Source organism: Trematomus bernacchii, unplaced genomic scaffold (assembly GCF_902827165.1).
Source record: "Trematomus bernacchii unplaced genomic scaffold, fTreBer1.1, whole genome shotgun sequence".
Classification (NCBI taxonomy): domain Eukaryota; kingdom Metazoa; phylum Chordata; class Actinopteri; order Perciformes; family Nototheniidae; genus Trematomus; species Trematomus bernacchii.
This window is the reverse complement of record NW_022987393.1, coordinates 234,128-253,412: the sequence shown is the minus strand read 5'-3', so window position 1 is coordinate 253,412 and position 19,285 is coordinate 234,128. Positions and strand designations below refer to the sequence as shown.

General features: G+C 43.1%; 1 protein-coding gene across 2 annotated transcripts in view; it reads left to right on the top strand.

The window, feature by feature from the left end:
* zeb2b (zinc finger E-box binding homeobox 2b) overlaps positions 1-15,709 on the top strand; it is a 78,303-nt gene extending 62,594 nt beyond the window's left edge. The window contains exons 4-10 of one of the 2 annotated variants that reach the window (XM_034134792.1): positions 213-281; positions 2,126-2,314; positions 3,401-3,615; positions 7,407-7,515; positions 7,924-9,914; positions 11,997-12,177; positions 13,598-15,709. In XM_034134792.1, coding sequence (XP_033990683.1) covers positions 213-281; positions 2,126-2,314; positions 3,401-3,615; positions 7,407-7,515; positions 7,924-9,914; positions 11,997-12,177; positions 13,598-14,166 — 3,323 coding nt within the window. In that variant the 3' untranslated portion in view covers positions 14,167-15,709. The remainder of the gene's footprint in view (positions 1-212; positions 282-2,125; positions 2,315-3,400; positions 3,616-7,406; positions 7,516-7,923; positions 9,915-11,996; positions 12,178-13,597) is intronic. The other variant, XM_034134800.1, reaches the window with a different exon arrangement.
* The last annotated feature ends 3,576 nt before the right edge of the window (positions 15,710-19,285 follow it).

The window sequence follows — 19,285 nt, the reverse complement described above, 5'->3', positions numbered from 1 at the left end:
TCGTCATGTTAAAAGGTAAATAAGTCACTGTCTGGCTCCGATGATAGCATTCATTAAGCATGCCGAACAAAGCCTCGGATGCACAGCGGTGCCTTCATTGCTTTCTCCATACCTTCTTCTTAAAGGCCTCATTGTCAGTGTTTGTTGGTTTGCATGGTGCACAGAGGTACTCACCCCTCCTCTCCTCACACCCTCTTTTTCTCTCTGTGCAGATGAAATAAAAGATGACTTTGACACCCTGGGGCCTGATGCCACTATGCAGGCTGTTGGAAACGGTACAGGTGAGATGAATGAATATTTTAAATGTATTTGATCTAGTTTGTGTGCCTGCACCACGATTTAAAAGAGTCAATTTAAATACTTTCACGTTATTGAAGGGTCAATCACTTTTTAGGCAGAGTTTTTAACACCCTCTACTTACTCTAGCTGTTTTTAGCCTTACTGCTGATCTAAGTGTGTGTGTGTGTGTGTGTTTGTGTGTCCTGGTGCCGTCTCCTGGTGGAACCGAACCCTACCTGCCATTTTTCATTAAGCAACCAAAGCTGATTCGCAGCCACACATCCCTCCCTTCCATGATATCATCCTGGCCACCCTGACAATTGGCCCGGGACGCTGTTATGGTAAACCAAAACGCACCCCACAGAACGCCACGCGGGCCTGCATCAAAACCCTCCCTTCAGCTTTAATTACGATTACTTTTCTGCACGTCGTGATGTTTTTTTCTTCTTTCTTTCTCCGTCTCTGTGCTGAAAGTCCGAGCACAGCGACTGTTTTCCATTTTCAATGCTTAAAGGAGTTTTGGAAACAATACTGTGGCACCGCTGTGGAAGCTCCCCGCCACTAAATCACATGTGATTTTGTTTAAAGACATGAGCAGTTTGATCACGTCCCGGTGCCAAAGCGCACTTTGATCCAGGTGATTTCCTCCCTCACTGGAAGAAACCCTGGTTGTTTCTCCCTAAAGAAACGTTCTACAGTTAGGCTTTTTGACTCAAAACAACCTTAAAATAACAGCTACAATTAGCAAAGCATTCTTCAGAAACCACAAAGAGCCATCTAATGAGAACGCCGCATATTATGCTATTACAGTCATCAAAAGCGATCCATTGGCACCGATGACATTTCGCCATTTTTGACAACCAAATATCCACTACCTTGACCTTTCGCAAATTGGACCGCAAACTCATCACGGCATAACAAATGGCTCTTTACACCTCACCTTGGCTCTCTAGTCTAAACGCTAATTAACATGAACTCTGATGAGACGTCACTCCCTTTTTGGTTCAATATCGCCGCACAGCCTCCACAATTTTCCTCAGGTTGTAAACAGCGAGAGTGTGTTTCTTGAAAGTCGGCCATCCCCTTGACTAATGAAGGCTGCTGATTTCTTTTAGCTCCGGTTTGTTTTTTCGGAGGCAGCTATCTCTACAATGCAGCTTAAGAGTTTCCCCGAAGAGAAGGGACTGGGAAATAATTTGAGAAAACGCATTGTGTGGCCTCAGCACTTTGGCTGGCTTAAGATACATTCTGCTCAGCTATGGCAAAGCATCCCTCTCTTTTTTTTCTGCACTGGTTTGTGGTTTGGCCCCGGTAATCTGTTCAACACAGAATCAACAAAAGCCACAGTCTCTTGATTGACCTTATATGTGAAAGTCGATACAAAGAAACGTGGCTCTGTTGCTGATTAAGCCAGGCCTGTGTATACTGTATACATGTCTGTGAGTGTGTTTCCTTTTTTATTTTTCAACTCTAAATCTGATTTTATGTCATGAGTAAATTGGGTCAGTGAAGTTCTTTTTACACGTCGCTCCTCAGCAGCTCATGGTAGCGCGTTTATCTCCGACTTTTGGCCGGATTAAGTTACAATTCTTATTTTAGCCGGCATGGCGTGACAAGCAAACCCCATAATTTAGATGTATTCTCCCCAAAGCACGGCTGTAATGTTTTAGGGTGGCTGTCCTCATCGCATTTCCACCAAGATGTTCCCAATATCCTCCTGTAAAACATTTCTCTGGGGAAGAAATGAATCCAATTTATTCCTCCCCCTCTCCCTCTCCCTCTCCCTCCATCAGGCCTCCTCCTTCACTGACTCTCTTCTTCTTCTTTCTCTCTTCCTCCCCTTCAGTCAAGAGCGTCAATTGCACTTCAGAGTTCGAGGACTTCTTCGCCAAGCGGAAGCTGGACGACGGCGACAGTCACGTGGTGAGCATCGCAGAGTACCTGCAGAGGGGCGACACCGCCATCATCTACCCAGAAGCCCCCGAGGAGCTGTCCCGCCTGGGCACGCCAGAGGCCACCGGTCCAGAGGAGAACGGTAAGAACCAGGGCCGTGGAGGTGGGGGGGGGGGGTCGAACCAAAGATAAGTCAGAGAAAGAAAAGAGCAGATCAGGTGTGACTTACACAGAAATGCGTATTAGCTAACATTAGCCACCATAAGCTACCGTTCATACATTCCAAATTGGGATATTTAAAGTACATCTTATATTAATCAATTACATAAAACTGACACTTTTATCCAAAGTGCAATTAACCAAAAAGAAACACATTTAAAAAAAAAAGCAAGAGTCCCATAAGTTAGCTTTCAAACATTTTAGCGTTAGCCTCATGCTTAAAAGCTATTAAAACATGCTAACGTGCGAGATACAAAAAGTTGTATTCCCTTAAAAGAAGCTGGGTTTATATCAAATATGGCCTCCCCTTGTAGCTTGACTGCTGCAGTAGGAGAACATGCTTGCTCAGCTAGCCCCCCCCCCCCATCTCCCTTGTAACAGCAGAGGTTAATAAAAAAAAAAGAGAAAGAAAGCAGTGTGGGCGAGCTCTTCGCGCTGACACAACCGGGCAGCTGTTGGTCCCACAGATTCACCGGATGCCTCGGTGTTTACCTACAGTCTCGAGCAACAGCTGGGCAGGGGGCTTGAAATCAGATAGCGCACCTCAGAAGATCCCCGGGGTGGGGGGGGGGGGGGAGAGGGAGTGGGATCTGGAGTGGGTTCATGAGTCATGCTGCAGACATGATAAGTGTCAGTGGGAATGGCATTACAAAAAAGTGAGGGCTGTTTAGGAAGGGATGGGGAATTATCTGTGTGTGCGTCCTTACAGTATCATGTGTTTGTAACTATGTCGAGGAAAGTAGAAGTGTGTGTGTGTGTGTGTGTGTGTGTGTGTGTGTGTGTGTGTGTGTGTGTGTGAGGAGTCGGCAGGAGGTCGTAGTGCAGCGGATGCCAGCCTGACACTGCTGCTCTCATGTGGAGCAGATTGCACAGATAACTCCCATTCCTCTCTGGGCAGCCCGCCCGTTAGCTGCCATTGATTCGCTGACCTTTTGGCCCGCTTTCTCTTCCCCTTCCTCCTCCTCCTTCTCCTCCCCCCCCTCTATCCTCCCCGCTGTCTCCCGTGCAGACCTGCCACCTGGAACGCCAGATGCCTTCGCCCAACTGTTGACCTGCCCCTACTGCGACCGGGGCTACAAGCGCTTGACTTCGCTGAAGGAGCACATCAAGTATCGCCATGAGAAGAACGAGGAGAACTTCGCCTGCCCCCTGTGCAACTACACCTTCGCCTACCGCACCCAGCTGGAGCGGCACATGGCCACACACAAGCCCGAACGCGATCAGGTTAGGGCATCTTCGTTTTTGAGTCACTTCTTAGTGTCCATCCTCCTCCTCTCACTGTCCCTCATTTACTCAAGTACTTGCAAATGTAGGTGCTTGAATTGTCATGTTATGGTACTTTACACTTGAACTCTACTACATTTCATAGGCCAATATTGTACTTTTTACTCCACTACATTAATTGAGTTACTTTGCAGACGTAGGTTATTAGTAGAAAGCAATAATATTACGTTTAAATAATACTAAATATTTGAATTAAACTGAATATTATTGTTTTCTTAACCTAATACAGTTATGTGAAATCTGTTGGCATAATACATTACAATTAAAGTTTCCGATTTTTCAGTGTTATAATAAATATAAATCAACACACATTCAATTATATTATTATAGGTTAAGCTACCCAGTAGTTTGATCAAATACATTCAAATAAATCCACCTTTACAAGGTTACACAGTGAAGTGTTTAACTCAATAAAGCACCGATCAATTTAATAAAATAATATTTTTAATATCTGGCGCCTAAAATGTTGACATTTTGCATAACGCATACTTTTGCTTTTAATGATAATACTTTTACTTGAGTACATTTCTGAATGCAGGACTAACTTGTGACTGAGTATTTTTACACTGCAGTATTGCTACTTTTACTCGAGTACAAGCCGAGTACTTCGTCCACCTCTGCTAATGCGCTCTGATTCCTCGGAGAAGAGAGATCATTTTTCTGATTGGCAATCATTATTAATTTTTCATGGCATTTTGAAGATGCAGATCCTTTAATGGTAATAACTTTAATTGAGGCTCTAAATGGTTTTTTGATGGCCCTCCCTGATATAATTTTCCAGTCTCGTGTTCACGATCGAATGATTGTGCGAATTTCCAATTTGGAGAATTTTTATCAGCTCCTTAACTTCACTTCACTCTTGGCCTTTAATGTTCTTCTGGTGCAGCCCGCAGTCGGAGTATTCCATCAAACCCCACCCCTCCACCCACTTCTAATTTCATGCACTGCATAAACATCTGTGTATACTTGAATTTTCTCGAGCGATTTATATCCTATATGTCTGAAATATAATGTGAATCTGCTGGCAGTTAGCATGAATCACCTTAAAGTCCTGTGAGGTGAAAACACATCCAGCAGTCACGGCTGTTTAACCCGCTGTCAGCCGCCGGTTGAGGATGTGCTGCGAGATAGATTGTGGCAAAAAAAGAAATTGCACGCTTACAGAGTTTTCGCACATTTGTGGATAATTATAACTTCTCAGCGAACAAAAATTGAGCAGTAAATTTCAAAGGAGATGGAGTCTGTACTTGTGCTCTGGAGGATGTGTTTAAGTGAGGAATTTGTTTTAAAAATGCGACAAAAATAAGACGTCAAGTTAATCTCTTAAATGTAATGGATCTACTTTTTTAGAAAGACACTGAAATATATACAGTAGTGGTGGAAGAAGTACTCAGATCTGTTACCACTAAGTCATGCTTTTAAAACCAAAATCACTTAAGTATAAGTATCAAAAAGATATACTATAGTATATACTATAATGTTCTATTATAATTAACAATGCCTTAAAATGTTCACCAGATCAATGTTAAAATAGAAAAAGCTGAGGTTACTTTGAATTACTGTCATTTTGATTTCTTTTGAATATTTTGTGGAAATAATCTAAATATGCAAAGTAGTTAGTAACTAAAGCTGGAAAATAAAAGTAGGGGAGTTAATAGTGCAATATGTGCCTCAAATATAAGTATAAAATGGCATTAGGTTAAAAAACGTTAGTAAAGTTAAAGTAAAAGTTACATTCCACCCCTAAATGTCACCTTTAAAAAGCCATAGTAATGCTTATATTCAGAGCCCTAATAGCAAAATAGGTTTAAAAAAAGTAAGAATAAATAAAAATGCACTTCTTTATCTACCTCTCATGAACTCCCCCCACTCTAAAGGCCTGGTAATGAACAGTGCCACTGAGCCTCTCTCAGATGACTTCCTGTACGGTGACGCGGTGTTCCCTCGCAGGTCGCGGTGTTGTGCTCTGTGAAGCGAGGATGACAGGCTCAGACTGGGGCTGATCTGATCAGATGTCAGCAGCCAGCACTTTCACCTGATCTACCAGCTGGGTGTAAACGTGAGCAGATGGGCCAGCCCGCTCTCTCAATCCTCGTATTACAATGCTGCTGCTGCTGCTCCCCTCCAGAGAGAGGGCCACGGCCAACACTGCTATTCAACAGCCACAAAGACGCTTATCTTGATTTGTAAATTAGCCGAGTTGTTTAGGTGGTAATCCTCGAGAAGGGATTGAGGTGATGTCTTATTCCTTTGGATTTTATTCTTTTCTTTTTTGGTAATTATAGATAAGCACCACTTTTCCCAGAAACCTAAATATTTCACCTCCTCTTGGTTTCATGTGAAAATGAACATTTGGCAATTAGGAGCTAACTCAGGAGGAGCGATCAGATTAACATACAGAATAATGTACTGATAGGTAAACATGTGCTCCGCTGTTCTCCCTCGTATGTTTACAAGCCTTAATACTCCTCCTCCTCTTAACCAATTAGCTGAAATATGACTAATTAGAGGTTATACATATGCAAACATCCAGCCGGGTCCCCGCCCACAACAACCAGCAATGGTGGCGTTCACAGAGCATGTTGTCGGTGCCATTCACAATTAAGCCTTACAGAGCGATTGTATCTTATTAGTAGTGGTGGCGGGACTAAACTTTACCGGGCAGGGGTCCTCAGGGGGGGAAGTGAGAGGATGGTGGTGGTGGTGGTGGAGGTGGAGGTGGGGGCGGGAGGCATCGAAGCAGCTGTTGCTGTTTGTTTATGCAACTCAGCAACATACGAGCGGTGGGGTCCCTCTCCGGCGCTTGGCGGGGCCCCCGACTCTCCCTGCTTGATCTTTGAAGGTTGGGGCTGTTTGAACAATTCCTCCCAGTCCTCCCAGTGTCCTGCGCGCCACCATCTGTCTCCCCAGGAATGTGGGGAGAGTCAGCACACACCCCGTGCATTTGTCAAGGCTGAACTGGGAGGAGGGAGTCGCTGTGTTTCTCCCCCCAGCGACTTCAGAGAATATGTGTCTTTTATTTATTTATTTATTTATTTACTAACCGTTTAGCGTCCTCTTGGAATTAATTGTTTGGCGGGTGACGAGCCAGGTTTACACCCAGCGTTCCTGTTGTCGCTCGGTATTATATTTAGATTCTTCTTTTCAGACATCAGACTCTTGTTTGAATTGCACATTTGATAGATTGCAACTGATGTTTACCTTTGAACAGAGAATCAAGGCCGGGCCTATGCGCTCTGTTCTGTATGCTAAGATTATTAAAGAGACATTCAAGGTCTTTACAAACAACCTCAATGAGACATGAGAAAGTGTTGTGAAGGAGAACAAAGTGTGGATACAGGTATGCAGAGGCGTCTCTGAATACCTTTCAGACTGATTAGGCCCAAATGAATGAAAAGTAGATCAGATCGGCTCTTCTAATGAAGGGGAAACGCTCGAAAAAGATTCTTTTCATTTATTCTATTTTCTGGCCTGCCAATTTCTAAAGGCATGCCTCCTTTGGCTGAGTGGCCAGGAAATGAAAAGGTATGTGATTCTCTCTGTTATCACCGCCGCTGCCTGTAGTCGGAGGTGGGAGTAGAAAGCCAAGACGCTCCCGCTGGCAACAGGCTCCGTTTGGCTTGTTGCTTGTTGTCATGCCGACCGATTGTGATTATTTACTGAACTCTCACCCCCTGCGATGTTTGTGCATTTTTCTTTTTTTAAATCTCTCTGTCTCCCTTCTCTCACAGCACCAACTGCTCAACCAAGCGGCCGGGAATCGCAAGTTCAAATGCACCGAGTGCGGGAAGGCCTTCAAATACAAGCACCACCTGAAGGAGCACCTCCGCATCCACAGCGGTGAGCAACACCATCACATTCCTTTTGGTTTATTCTGGACCCTCCCTGCTGCTGATGGACACTGAACTCCAGTTGCTAAATACAATAATGCTTAGTAATGTGTGTGAAGCGTATGATCACGTTTTATTTCACTTATTAGTTTGTCATTGTTCAACAAAAAAACTACATGACCCAGATTTAGCTAAAATAGTATGTTTTACGGCTTGAATATGTCCAAAAAGACTCCGATTTCCTAATTGAGGCCAAATAATTAGTGCACTGTAACTCAAAAAGTTCTTATTAAAATCATAAAATGGGATGTTGAGCTTAACCCAACCCAACATCAGTCCCTATAAAAAACGAAAAAAGCTTCTAATTTCACATACGTTTTATATCAGCTTTCTAACAATATTATCTTTTGTGTTTCAGGTGAAAAACCGTACGAGTGCCCCAACTGCAAGAAGCGCTTCTCCCACTCCGGCTCCTACAGTTCCCACATCAGCAGCAAGAAGTGCATCGGCCTGATCGCCGTCAACGGAAGGATGCGCGGCAACATGAAGAGCGGCTCCTCCCCCACCTCCTCCTCCTCCTCCCCCACCAACACCGCCATCACCCAGCTGCGGCAGAAGCTGGAGAACGGGAAGCCGCTGGGCCTCTCCGACCACAACAACCACATGAGCATCAAGACGGAGCCGCTGGACTTCAACGACTACAAGATGATGATGGCGTCGCACGGATTCGGCGGCCCCGTGCCCTTCATGAACGGAGGCATGGGAGGGAACAGCCCACTCGGGGTCCACCACAACTCCACCGCACAGAGCCCCCTGCAGCACCTGGGGATGGCCGCGCTTGAGTCGCAGCTGCTGTGCTACCCGGGGAGTCTGGGTAACAACCTGAGCGAGGTGCAGAAGGTGCTCCAGATCGTGGACAACACCGTGTGCCGGCAGAAGATGGACTGCAAGCCCGAGGAGCTCTCCAGGCTCAAGGCCTACATGAAGGAGCTGGGGTCCCAGGTGGAGGAGCACAAGCTGGCCCTGACATCCTCGGGGGCTCAGGCCGGTCTTCCACTCGTCAACCACAACGGCGCCACCAAAAGCATCATCGACTACACGTTAGAGAAGGTGAACGAAGCCAAAGCCTGCCTCCAGAGCTTGACCAATGACTCAAAGAGACAGATCAGCGACATCAAGCGGGAGAAATCCAACCACATGTTCGATGTCGGTGTGGAGGAGAAGGTGCAGGAGAACATCATATTTACACCCTTCTCTTGCCAATACTGCAAAGAGTCCTTCCAAGGGCCAATCCCTCTGCATCAGCACGAACGCTACATGTGCAAAATGAACGAGGAGATCAGTGCCGTGCTGCAGCCCAGTGAGAATCTGATGGCTAAAAAGCCAGTGATGTACATGGAGAATAACAGCCACTTATCCTCCTCCATGATGCCTGAGAAGGGACTGGCTGTGCAGCTGAACCCCTACAGGGACCACATGTCTGTGCTGAAGGCTTACTTCGCCATGAACATGGAGCCAAACGCCGAGGAGCTGCACAAGATCTCCATGGCGGTCGGCCTTCCTCAGGAATTCGTCAAGGAGTGGTTCGAGCAGCGGAAGATGTACCAGTACGGCACTACCAGAACACCCCCACTAGAGCACAGGCACAACATGGATATGGTCGGATCCTATAACCACAACACTCCACTTAAAGACTCTATGGCAGCTAGGTCACCTGTGTCTCTACTGAAAGACCGCATCACCTCCCCCTCCATCGCCGAGCTCCACAACAACGTGAACAACTGTGACAACACGCTGAGACATTTGAAAAGCCACCAGTTCGGCGGCAAACCCGAGAAGTTGGAACTCTCCCGCAGCAACACCCCCTCCCCGCTCAACCTGTCCTCCACATCTTCCAAAAACTCCCACAGCAGCTCTTACACTCCCAACAGCTTGACTTCGGAGGACCTGCAGGCCGAGCCACTGGACCTGTCCGTGCCCAGACTCATGAAGGAGCACAAGCACGCACTGGCGGTCAGGAGCAGAGCTAAAGTCAACAGCATCAACATGGAGCATAACAGCATGCCCTCTCCACGACAGCACTTCGAAGAGCCCTTGAACTTGGCCTATCTCAAGAAGGAATTCTCAGGCTCTATGAACAACGGGAACCTTGAGAAAAGCACTAGCCCCATCTTCGGCATGAACCCGTTCGCTGGCAAACAGCTGTACACGTCACTTCCACCTCAGAGCGCTTTTCCACCTGCCACATTCATGCCCCCCATGCAGGCCAGCATGCCGGGTCTGAGGCACTACCCGGGCATGGATCAAATGGGCTTCCTACCACACATGGCCTACACTTATGCAGCAGGGGCAGCTACCTTTGCCGAGATGCAGCAGAGGAGAAAGTACCAGCGGAAACCAGGTTTCCAGGTAAATAAGCCACCTGTGGTTTTGTGAAAAAGCCCCCCGAGGCTCACTCAGATTCCCGAAAATGATCCGAACTCATTTGCTGCACTAATTAAAAAGAGAGAGAAACGCTCACCTGAGGTAGATTGAACAGCTGTGACACGACCTCGAGGTGGGGAAAAATAAGTGAAATGCAGTTAGTGGTGTCATGGAGGAAGTGGGGCATTTAAAAAGTGTAGATGTTTACAAAGCAGACGAGACATATGGAGGCAAATCAGGGAAATAACACAGCTTTTTTGTACTAAAGTTAATACATATTTTCAGTCATATAATACATAAAAAAAGACACATCTTTGCCGGTTCCAGCTTTCGCTATTTGACTTACTTTCTGATTTATAACTAAACTTTATCTACTGAATAATTAAACAAATATTAGTTGTCCTATTTGTATAAATATAGGATATATTTATTTAACGAAACTTCCTGAATTTGTATTTGTACATTTTTGTCATAATCATTTTTTAAACATTAATCTGTTTTAATAAATATCTTCAAAAAGCTCCTAGTTACGCGTAAAAAAATCCCATTTGCACAAAGTATCTAACAGCATCAGGTTCAAATTAAAAACGGGAAAGATCTCTCTAATTATTACGGCTCTCAGTGTTAAATTCCCCCTCTGCTGAGTGGAATACATTAATGCTCCAGTCCTCTCGCAGCGCTGGCCTGAACTCAGATATTTAGTTATTAAATATGGGTGAAAGGCCTTTGTAAAAATGACAAAGGTGAGCCCCGGAGCCGTGCACTTCTCTCAAATTTCCCGTCGCAACTTTGCTGCATTTTAAAGAGAGCCTCAGCCAAAATGAGCTCCTACATGTGGATTAATAATGCACCGTCTCCATGTTCATTACCACTGAATGCTGAGGGCTGTTTAACATAGAGGGAACCATTTTGATGAAAGAAAAAAAAAAGTATTAATAATGTTTCCTATTCTAAGTTATTAAATTAGATTTTAAAAATACAGCTACAGGCGTTTAGTTCAAATTGATTGCAGAGTGATAGTGGTCCCTTCTTAAAACACAGCGCTGTCCTCACATTATCACTGAGGAAGGCTTTATACTGGCCATTAAGGTGCGCCTTCTGATTCCCATCATTATATGAGCGTGCAATTTCAAGAAAGCCTCCTCTAATGTTGTAATATTGTTCGCCATCAATTCACATTTAAGACTAATCTTCATCATAAAAGAGAATTTTAAAGGAATCTGCAGAATTAACACCGCGGCACAAAATGAGACCACACTGAATACACCATTATGGGCTGTTTCATAATGGGGAGCGTGTCAGTTATAGATGGCTGATATTACTCGGCCCGCTGAAAGTTTTATAAGAAATCAACGCTGCTATGCGCTGCTAATTAAAAATGCATGAGAACATGAAACATAGTGTGGTTGTTTGGTTCACTTTGCTGCTTTATCTAGTGACAAAGCGCCACTTTCTGTGACATTAAGAAGCTTTTATTTACATAAAGACAACATTATAAGTGCATTATTACACCTAAAGTACTTTATCTCTTTGAATTGTAAGTATGTTTTTGGTGTTCACACAGACATGTCGAGCAATTAGGAGATGAACACGGATATATTCTTGTTCAGTTTAGCTTCAAATGACGTTAGAAATGAGAAAACTGAAAAATATATGTAAAACAAATCAACCCTAAAATAACTACATGTGTACTTATACATACATTTACTATTATGATATGCTTCTACATCAAACTAAAGTAAAGAAATGTCATTGCTAAATTCAGTATATATTTTATATTTGAACAAGCTGACCACATATGAACTTTCTGCGTTTGAAGTATTTCCAGACATAAAAAAAAAGGAATAACTATACAACAAATGTAAAAATATATATACCTTAAAACTGAAGTCAAGGGAATGTTAAAGCCACTACCCTAAAATAAAATAAAAATAGCAAAAAGAAAAGTCATAATAACAGTATGCTTACCACAGTAACCATCCAACTTCCTACATAGACTGCGACCCTTTATTAGGCACAACATTAATTGTACGTCCGTTGTCTCTTCTGTGTCCTCTCCTCTTTAAGGGGGACCTGCTCGACGGTACTCAAGATTACATGTCAGGGCTGGACGACATGACAGACCCCGACTCCTGTCTGTCGCGGAAGAAGATTAAGAAGACCGAAAGTGGTATGTACGCGTGTGACTTGTGCGACAAAACATTCCAGAAGAGCAGTTCCCTTCTAAGACACAAATATGAACACACAGGTATATACTGTTCTAGACCCTTATTTTAAACCCCATTTCTTTTTTTATGTTTCAACTGTTTGTGTTTTCCAAATCCTCTCACTATGACAATATTTATTTTTGTTACCCCCCTCCTCTTCCTCCTTCTTTCCTTCCTCTGTTTGACCCTTCAGTTGTATATGTAAACCAACACCTAACGTGCTTCTTCGTCGACAGGATTGCAAATGAATGTTTGACGCTTTGTGTGTTCTTAATTTATGAATGCAGGTAGGCAGGCAAGGGAGCTATCTTCTCAAGACATTGTCCTCTTTATTTTCCAATCATATCCCGCCGTATTCACCATTTTGATATCTTAAAAGACCCACATCAATTCACCTAGATATATAAAGAAATGATCGGGCCCATTATTGGCGATAGATCACATCAGTGGAGTGCTCAGAAGCTTCAGAGCGCTGATAACAAGTCTTTCATTATAGTTATTATACAGAGATCCTCTTTCACTAGGTTGCATCATTTATTTCATCCGCTATCTTTAGTCGGTGCTTTATGCAGCCTTCATGTTATCAGCTCGGACATAAAAGGGAGGGAGGGCACCGAACTCTTTAAAAAAGAAAAAAAAAAAACGGGAGCGTTATCTCGCTCGCAACGCCACGCTTTCATGTTGTTTTGAACAATATTAGGAGGCTCAGAAGTGCAGTAAGAATGGCCAGATGTGCACTCTGAAAGCCTGTTGGAGTATCAGAGGGGGGGGGGGCATTTTTCCACACGTGCTGAGCAGCAGTCAATAAGAACAGGCAGACAAAATGAGGAACGTTATTTTAGAGTAGCTTACAGGTAGAACCCTGTCGGATGAAACGCTAAGTGTAACAGCAGCCACATTAGAACCCGGCGGACATTTATTCAGCCAGACAGTTAATGGCGCAGTGTCATAAGACGATGTCACCCTGCCCTGTGGCTAGCTTGGGTTTCTACATGTCTGCCTAGGCATGCAAAACGTCCCGTCACCTTGTAGCCAGACCAGTTCCAAAACCTAAAGCGGGGCAAGGCGTCACCATGAACTGGAATTGTGTTAGGAGATAAGCAGGGTAACCCCCCCCCATGCCCCTCCCCCCAGCTCAGATTTGTTTACTCCTTTGTCGTGCCTCCTGTATGTATGTGGCATTCATCCGTGTGGCACGCAGGGCCCTAGAATAAGTAGTTGTGGTCGGATTTCTCCCATGCTTTAACCGCAGGAGGGGAATTTCCATAATGTAGGCCCGTGAATGCGAGCGCACTTTCTCATCAATATGAATAAACAAATAGTCGTTGGATTTATCGCTCCGTGACGTCATGTTTAACTCCATGCCATCCTCTTTTGCTTTCCCTCTGACTTGTGTGTGTGATTTGTTGGACAAGCGAAGCAGGCCGACTCACGTTCCCGCTCTGTTTTGTGTCTCCGCAGGAAAGAGGCCGCACCAGTGTCAGATCTGCAAGAAAGCCTTCAAACACAAACACCATCTCATCGAGCACTCCCGCCTGCACTCGGGGGAGAAGCCGTACCAGTGTGACAAGTGCGGGAAGAGGTTCTCCCACTCGGGCTCCTACTCGCAGCACATGAACCACCGCTACTCCTACTGCAAGCGGGAGGCTGAGGAGCGGGAGGCGGCGGAGAGGGAGGCCCGGGAGAAGGGCCACATGGAGCCCACGGAGCTGCTCATGAGCCGGGCGTACCTCCAGGGCATGACTCCTCAGGGTTACCCGGAGATGGCGGAGCGCGAGGCCATACTGAGGCACGACGCGGTGAACGGAGGGATCAGAGAGGGACGGAAGGAAGTTGAAGGAACGTATGCGAAGATCGGACGTAGGGACGAGTTTGAGGAGGAGGAGGAGGAGAGCAAGAGCATGGACACGGACCCGGACACGTTGAGGGACGAGGAGGAGAACGGAGAGCACTCGATGGATGATAGCTCGCTGGACGGCAAAACGGAAACCAAATCGGATCACGAGGACACGATGGAGGACGGCATGTAATCGGAGTCTCAAAAAGCTTCCCATCTTAAAGAGTTTTAAGTTCAGTATTCTTACCTGCTCGGTTTAAAAACGCCGTGTTTTAAGCCGTACGTGCACGTGCCTGAAGCTTCCGGGAAGCTTTCTTTGACAGACTCCTCGGGGGGGAAAGATGTCTGCCGAACTAGACATGGACTCAAAAGTCAATCTGAAGGAGGCGTTGAGGGAAGGGAGGCATGGGTTTGTGAAATAAGCTGCATTATGCAAACCGAACAATGAATAAATGAATACATTTCAAAAAATGTACAGTACTAAGGCCTAAAAATATGTGTGGTGCTAACCTCCTCAAATAAACCCCTGTGTTCCATAGTATTTATAGCACAACTAGTGACTTGTACAAATTGCACTCCGCTTCTATAATCATGAACAAAAATAATAAAAAGTATTGCCTATGTATATATTTATACAGTGTTGGAAAAAGAGCAGTAGTGTCTGCACTACAGTCCTTCGATATTACCTTTGTTATCACCTACCTACCTACCTACCTACGGTGTTGTCTTTAGTTTGCCATGTTTCCCGGCCACACACGTCTCCAGCCACACTATTTTAGGCCTCTCCAATCAAATGAAGGAATTGAAACAAAACGGACTGTATGAAGGAGCTTAGAGGATTTTTTTAAAAGAGGATGACGTTTTAAAGAGACCTTCGTTTTAAGGGAAAATACAGTTTACGGACAGATGGTATGGGGGGAAAAAATGAAGGACGAAGCCTTTGTAAGGTGTTTTTGATAAGAAAAAAGAAGCCTTATATGCAAACCTTTTAACCTGTGTGTTTTCTGCAAGTGCCACCCTCGTATTGTGTAAAAGGAAGGTTAATTTTCTTCACCAGCTTCAGTATTATGAAATGGTTCACCGTTGTTCTTTGAAGCATCCGTGTCAGTATTAAGACTTATAGGCAGCAGTTCCTTAGTTTACATTATGTTGTGCAATGTTTTTTTTCTTTAACTTTGTCAGTATTACACCAAACCATTTTTTTTTTTAAACAACAAATTGCATTCATTTTATTTGTAGGTTGAAAAAAAAAACATTATTTATGTGGCCCATTTTATATTTCCTAATTTTATTTATTTCATACTGTTGTGTACAGTACTATAGTTCTTCAATATATAGATATATTTTAGTAAAAAGGAACATGGTGTCGATCATAGGGGCAAATTTTACGTAAAGAGAGCATTTATTGTGTTTTGAAACATTGTGAAATGCGAAGTTTAATCTTATTTTATTTTATTTCCTTTTTATTTTCCAGTTACTGGAAAATTCCAAATTTGGGAACTTTTATACAATTGTGAAAACACTGTATTTTCGACTGAAAAATTCCACTTTCTTCATCTTTGTTTCTTTTTTTAAGCTAAAAAAAATGAAGAGGGACTGTTAAATACTATGTATGATATCATGACTGAAGAAGAATCTTTCCTGAAATGTCTTTGTAAAAGTATTATTGAATTCTTAATTTGTAATTTCTCTTGAAAATGACCCTGCTCGAATAAAAGTAGCCAAATTACAGAGTACCAAACCTCAGCGCTTCATGTTTATTCACAGAGAACCATCAGCGGCGGGCTCCATCACTTTACATTCTCCACAAATCTCTGCCTCCTCATATCCACTTTGTGCAGAAAGAAGTGTGTGCAGCTCATTATTATGTTAACTACATTCAGTTTCAATTCACATTTTCAAACAGATCAAAGTGAATTGACCCGGCCCCGCTGCTTATTACGCCTCATTTAGGTCAATCCAAACATATTCCTCACGTTTCCACCTGTATTTGTTCTACACTCACTCACTCACACCACGATGAATAACAATTACTGAACCAATAAGGCGAGAAATATTCCATATATGTCAACAATTAAAAGACTACAATCCCACATACTGACTTCAGCACCAAATGTGTGTTAGTCCTCCACAGAAAATAGTCCCTAACCAACAACATGTTTTACTGTAATTGTTAATTTAGCTAAAAAGCCTGTTTTCAAACTGAATCTTTATAAGATGTATACTTATATAAATGTTATGGGATTAATTTGCAATAAGAAACATATAGAAAATAAGTGTTTTGAAGAGTTTCGGTCTTAAAATATTATAATATATGACAAATTACATGACAGTATAGAATAGTCTCATTATGCTGTTTTAATTCCACGATACAAATATTTAAAACACTTTGAGTTTCTTTGAGGTGCTATATTGAGAATTAGTGCTAAAAGTTATTAAAAGAAGAAGAATAAAAGTATTTTATTAAGCAAAAATGCCAAATAGTACGTTTGTTTTATTAATTGTTTCTGCTAAATCAAACAAACCGAGACATGTCAACGCCTCACCTTGGATTTTTCACAATATTCTGCCATTTTAAAGAGTGAGTTATTCAGATGTACAAATCAATAAATAATAAATTAAATGCTAGCTGCACTCACAAGCAGTTTCAACGTTTTTGAGTCTTCCTCAGTGAAAACACAGGATCTAATCACGGCTCCAGCCATGAACCAAACTTCTCCCTTTCCAAATCTCATTCTGAACTTCCTGCGGCTGACAGGTGGAGTCCGGCATCCGGAGGACTCCTCTCCACCCCAGGAGCCGCTCGCCTCCATTAGCCCCGCTCGCTGCGTTATGCAGATTGGAAGCAACATCAAAAGGCCGAGATGAAAGCGCTAAAGGTTGAGCGATGGCAAACATCAGAACGCGCTTTGCATATTTGCGATTTTCCTATCGATCGGCGTGCCATCGGATCATTCGCAGACCATCTCGCAGATAAAAGAGCCGGTCTTAAATGATTAGCTGATGAATTTGATAATGTGCTGTGAAGCGCCGGGACAATTACACATGCAGGAAAAATGAGCACACGCGTGAAGACGAGCAATCCTCACGAGAATATCTCCACCGTAACGAGAGGAATTCAAACCTGTCTTTGCTTTTACATTTTACCACTGTTGGGCTTCCATACGATCTTGAATTCACCGACAAACAAGGAAGGTCAAAGGTCGATGTGATGAAATATTCCGGTAACCATAGAGTAGGTAGAAGCGGAGGGAGTTGATGCATTAGGAGAGGAAAACCACATTTCCAAAAAAACGTTATTTGTGCAATAGTGACGAAATGTAGCTCAGTTGAAATCTTATTTACTTACAGGGTAATTCAGAAAACAACTCTCCTGCCATCCTTCTTTGTTGTCAGTTTGAGTTCCAGTTGTCACTCGTTGAATATTGGCTGATACTGATGGTGATCCAATTTACAGATCAATACTGTCTGAGACTATTAGCCCGGGCTCAGAAGGAGGACAGCTCCTAATGCAATCAGGCCGCATGACAGGGCCCTGAATTGATTTCTTGTGTTCTAAATAATATTTAATTTTCCCATAAATGCGTTTTGACTGAAGAATCACTCCTTGTTTAATTTTAAAATGGACACAGGCGGAAATTAATTGTTTCTGCATAAACATTGCATCAGAAAGCAGGAGCCAGAAACTGATTTGACTTTTTATTTATTTTACCACTCCACCCATGTGGTAATCCCTACAATTTAAACCAAACACAGTGAATAATCTGCATCACTTAATCCCATGTTCAGTCACATTTAAAAAATAGTGTTCTCCACAGTGATAGGATTTAATGTATGCACTAAGTGACTCATGTCTTCATTGAGAAAATGCAATTTATTTGTTTAAAAAAAAGAACATTTATGAAGCAAATATTAATTTAACCTCCTTGCAATGTCCAAATGTAAAAAAAAAGTATACCTGCCTTTTCCCTGTTCTCAGATGCAGTGCAGGGATTTTTTGTAAATGGTGTTTCCTACTCATACAACATTTAAAAAGGAGGAAAAACAACAACACAAGCGTGTAGTAGTAACTCATACGAGTGTCATGCGGCCATATGCCTGGGCCAGATTGGTGGTGTGTTTTGGACAGCTGAGCTCTAATGATTCACTGCTGGGCCTCGTGGAGTCCAACGCTAAGTGTATATTCTGCCTCAGGCTACTCACTGCCTCCACAGACACACTGAGCACTCAAATCGACTTGTTAGCATTGAAAACACTCCTCTGTCTGTTGGATTTCTTCCTCACCTGCATCGAGAACAAGTCACTGTATGTAGTAGCGGCGCAGTGGCTCTCGGTTGTCAACTTCATACACACACCGCTTTTAAAAACGTGCTTTAATTAACATGAGGGTTACAATATGGAAAAAGGAAGCAGAGCATGGAACATCAGAAGCTAAATGACGACGTAAGGGAAAAATAGATCACGCTTTAATGCACAAAATAAGAGCGATAGAGCATGACAGCACACGTCGGAGGCCAGTGAATGAAATTAGGTCTGAGGTTTGGTTGCAAGTGTGTTTTTTTTCCATGTTGCATTGAGTTGGAGCGCCACTGGAGAACAGATCAGTCTCTGAAACTAATCACAGTGAGTAGTCTTACCTCTGATGAAGAGAGGAAACCGCTCTCAAGTGAAGAACGCAATCCAGTTACCACCAGAGTACAGGTGTCTCAGAAAAACTTCAGTTCCAGTAGGTAATAACCTTGGTCCACAGTTCTGATCCTGGAGCTGTCCAGGGTCCTTGTGGTCATTGGAGTCCATTACAAATCAAGTCAATCAATCAAGTTTGTTGTTGGTCAAAGAAAAACCTTTCAGTTCCAGCAAATTCAACTGCATTAAATTGTCTTCTTACGTTTAATTAGAAGAGTTAAAGGTACCCTGCGCAATTTGTCACCACTTGTGGCAGGATAGAGTCATGTTTGTACGAGTTAGTCGACAAAAGGCCGCGCTAACAGCACAAGTTGTCGTTTTTACATTATTTTAAGATACTTGATAATCAATTTAAATACGTTACCCCCTGTTTTGTGGACTTTCAGCAAAGATTAGATGAAATACTGTAGGAAAACAAAAAATCAGAATCATTGGCAAGTAGGTTTACACATGAAAGGAATGTGCTTAGTGTATAATGGCACAAGAGACATTTGTTGTAAAAACTATCAAATGTATAACTATTTTAAAAGAAGCGCAAATGCAAAAAAAGTATGTATAATAAGTATAACTGATAAATTAAAAATATGTGCAGTATCTCTGACTTGAATTGAAAGAAATGTGCCAAA